The sequence below is a fragment of the Opisthorchis viverrini genome (genome assembly GCF_000715545.1).
Source record: "Opisthorchis viverrini unplaced genomic scaffold opera_v5_918, whole genome shotgun sequence".
NCBI lineage: Eukaryota > Metazoa > Platyhelminthes > Trematoda > Opisthorchiida > Opisthorchiidae > Opisthorchis > Opisthorchis viverrini.
This window is the reverse complement of record NW_008752640.1, coordinates 11,244-12,137: the sequence shown is the minus strand read 5'-3', so window position 1 is coordinate 12,137 and position 894 is coordinate 11,244. Positions and strand designations below refer to the sequence as shown.

At 46.3% G+C, this 894-nt stretch overlaps 1 protein-coding gene across 1 annotated transcript in view; it reads left to right on the top strand.

Annotated features, from left to right (window-relative positions):
* Window positions 1–345: 345 nt before the first annotated feature.
* The window catches only part of T265_12119 (hypothetical protein), a gene marked incomplete at both ends in the record, with an annotated part of 3,494 nt that continues 2,945 nt past the window's right edge, over window positions 346–894 (top strand). Inside the window, one exon of the mRNA XM_009179117.1 lies at window positions 346–700. Coding sequence (XP_009177381.1) covers window positions 346–700 — 355 coding nt within the window. The remainder of the gene's footprint in view (window positions 701–894) is intronic.

Genomic DNA, 894 nt, shown 5'->3' with positions numbered 1-894 from the left:
ATCCGAAGTTGTAGCCGGGTGCGAATATCTACGTCTTGTGACGATTGAAGACCAGTCACGAAGATGAGACGTTCGAATCGATTCTCAGCCACGAGGCTGAACTTAACGCGCTCGCATTCTCCGTTGACCACACCGGCATAAGTGATGAAATCTTCAGTATCCCTTTTGGTAATCTTGATACACCGACAACGAGTATTGAACAGGGAACTCTGCTCACTGATATCTGGGCCAGGATTTTGTCAGCATCTCCGAAGCCAAGGTACCAACGAGGTTTGGGGATTATGAATGTTGTAAACCGATCATATTATGCTGTCACTAGTTTCCGCACCAACAGTCGAACCTTCCATGCTTCATCGAAATGTGCAAAGTCGGTTTGAAATATGTCCTCAAAATTTCTTGAACCAACTTTTTAAAGTTCATCCAGGATCAGCGGCGCTGTCAAACCTGCATATCTCTGCCGTTTCCTCAAGGCTGGACAGTAGCTCCGCTCCTGAGCTTCCTTGTGGTGGTACGGTTCGTATACACCGAAATGGCTTCGCAGCTGCGCGGTTATTTATTTGTTTACAGCAGAATCGTCTTGAGAAAATATTGTTAGGAGGAATCGGGCGTGCTTTTGAAATAACACTGAATTTGCATGCGGCCACTCGACAACGGGAGGGCAGTCAACAATCCTTCGTCCCAAGCTTCATTGTGTTCTCAGGTAAATTCTTAAAGAGGAGTCACTGCACAAAGTTAATATAATCGATGCGCAGCTAGAACGAGGGCCACAATAGTTCTCTCGGGATTGCCGGACTCAAAGTGAACATGTTTTAAAAATGAGCGCCACTATTTACTCGCTCTGTTTGCCTCAAAGATATCCACCCACAGGAAGGCAGCTAAGCCAACCAAGGACTG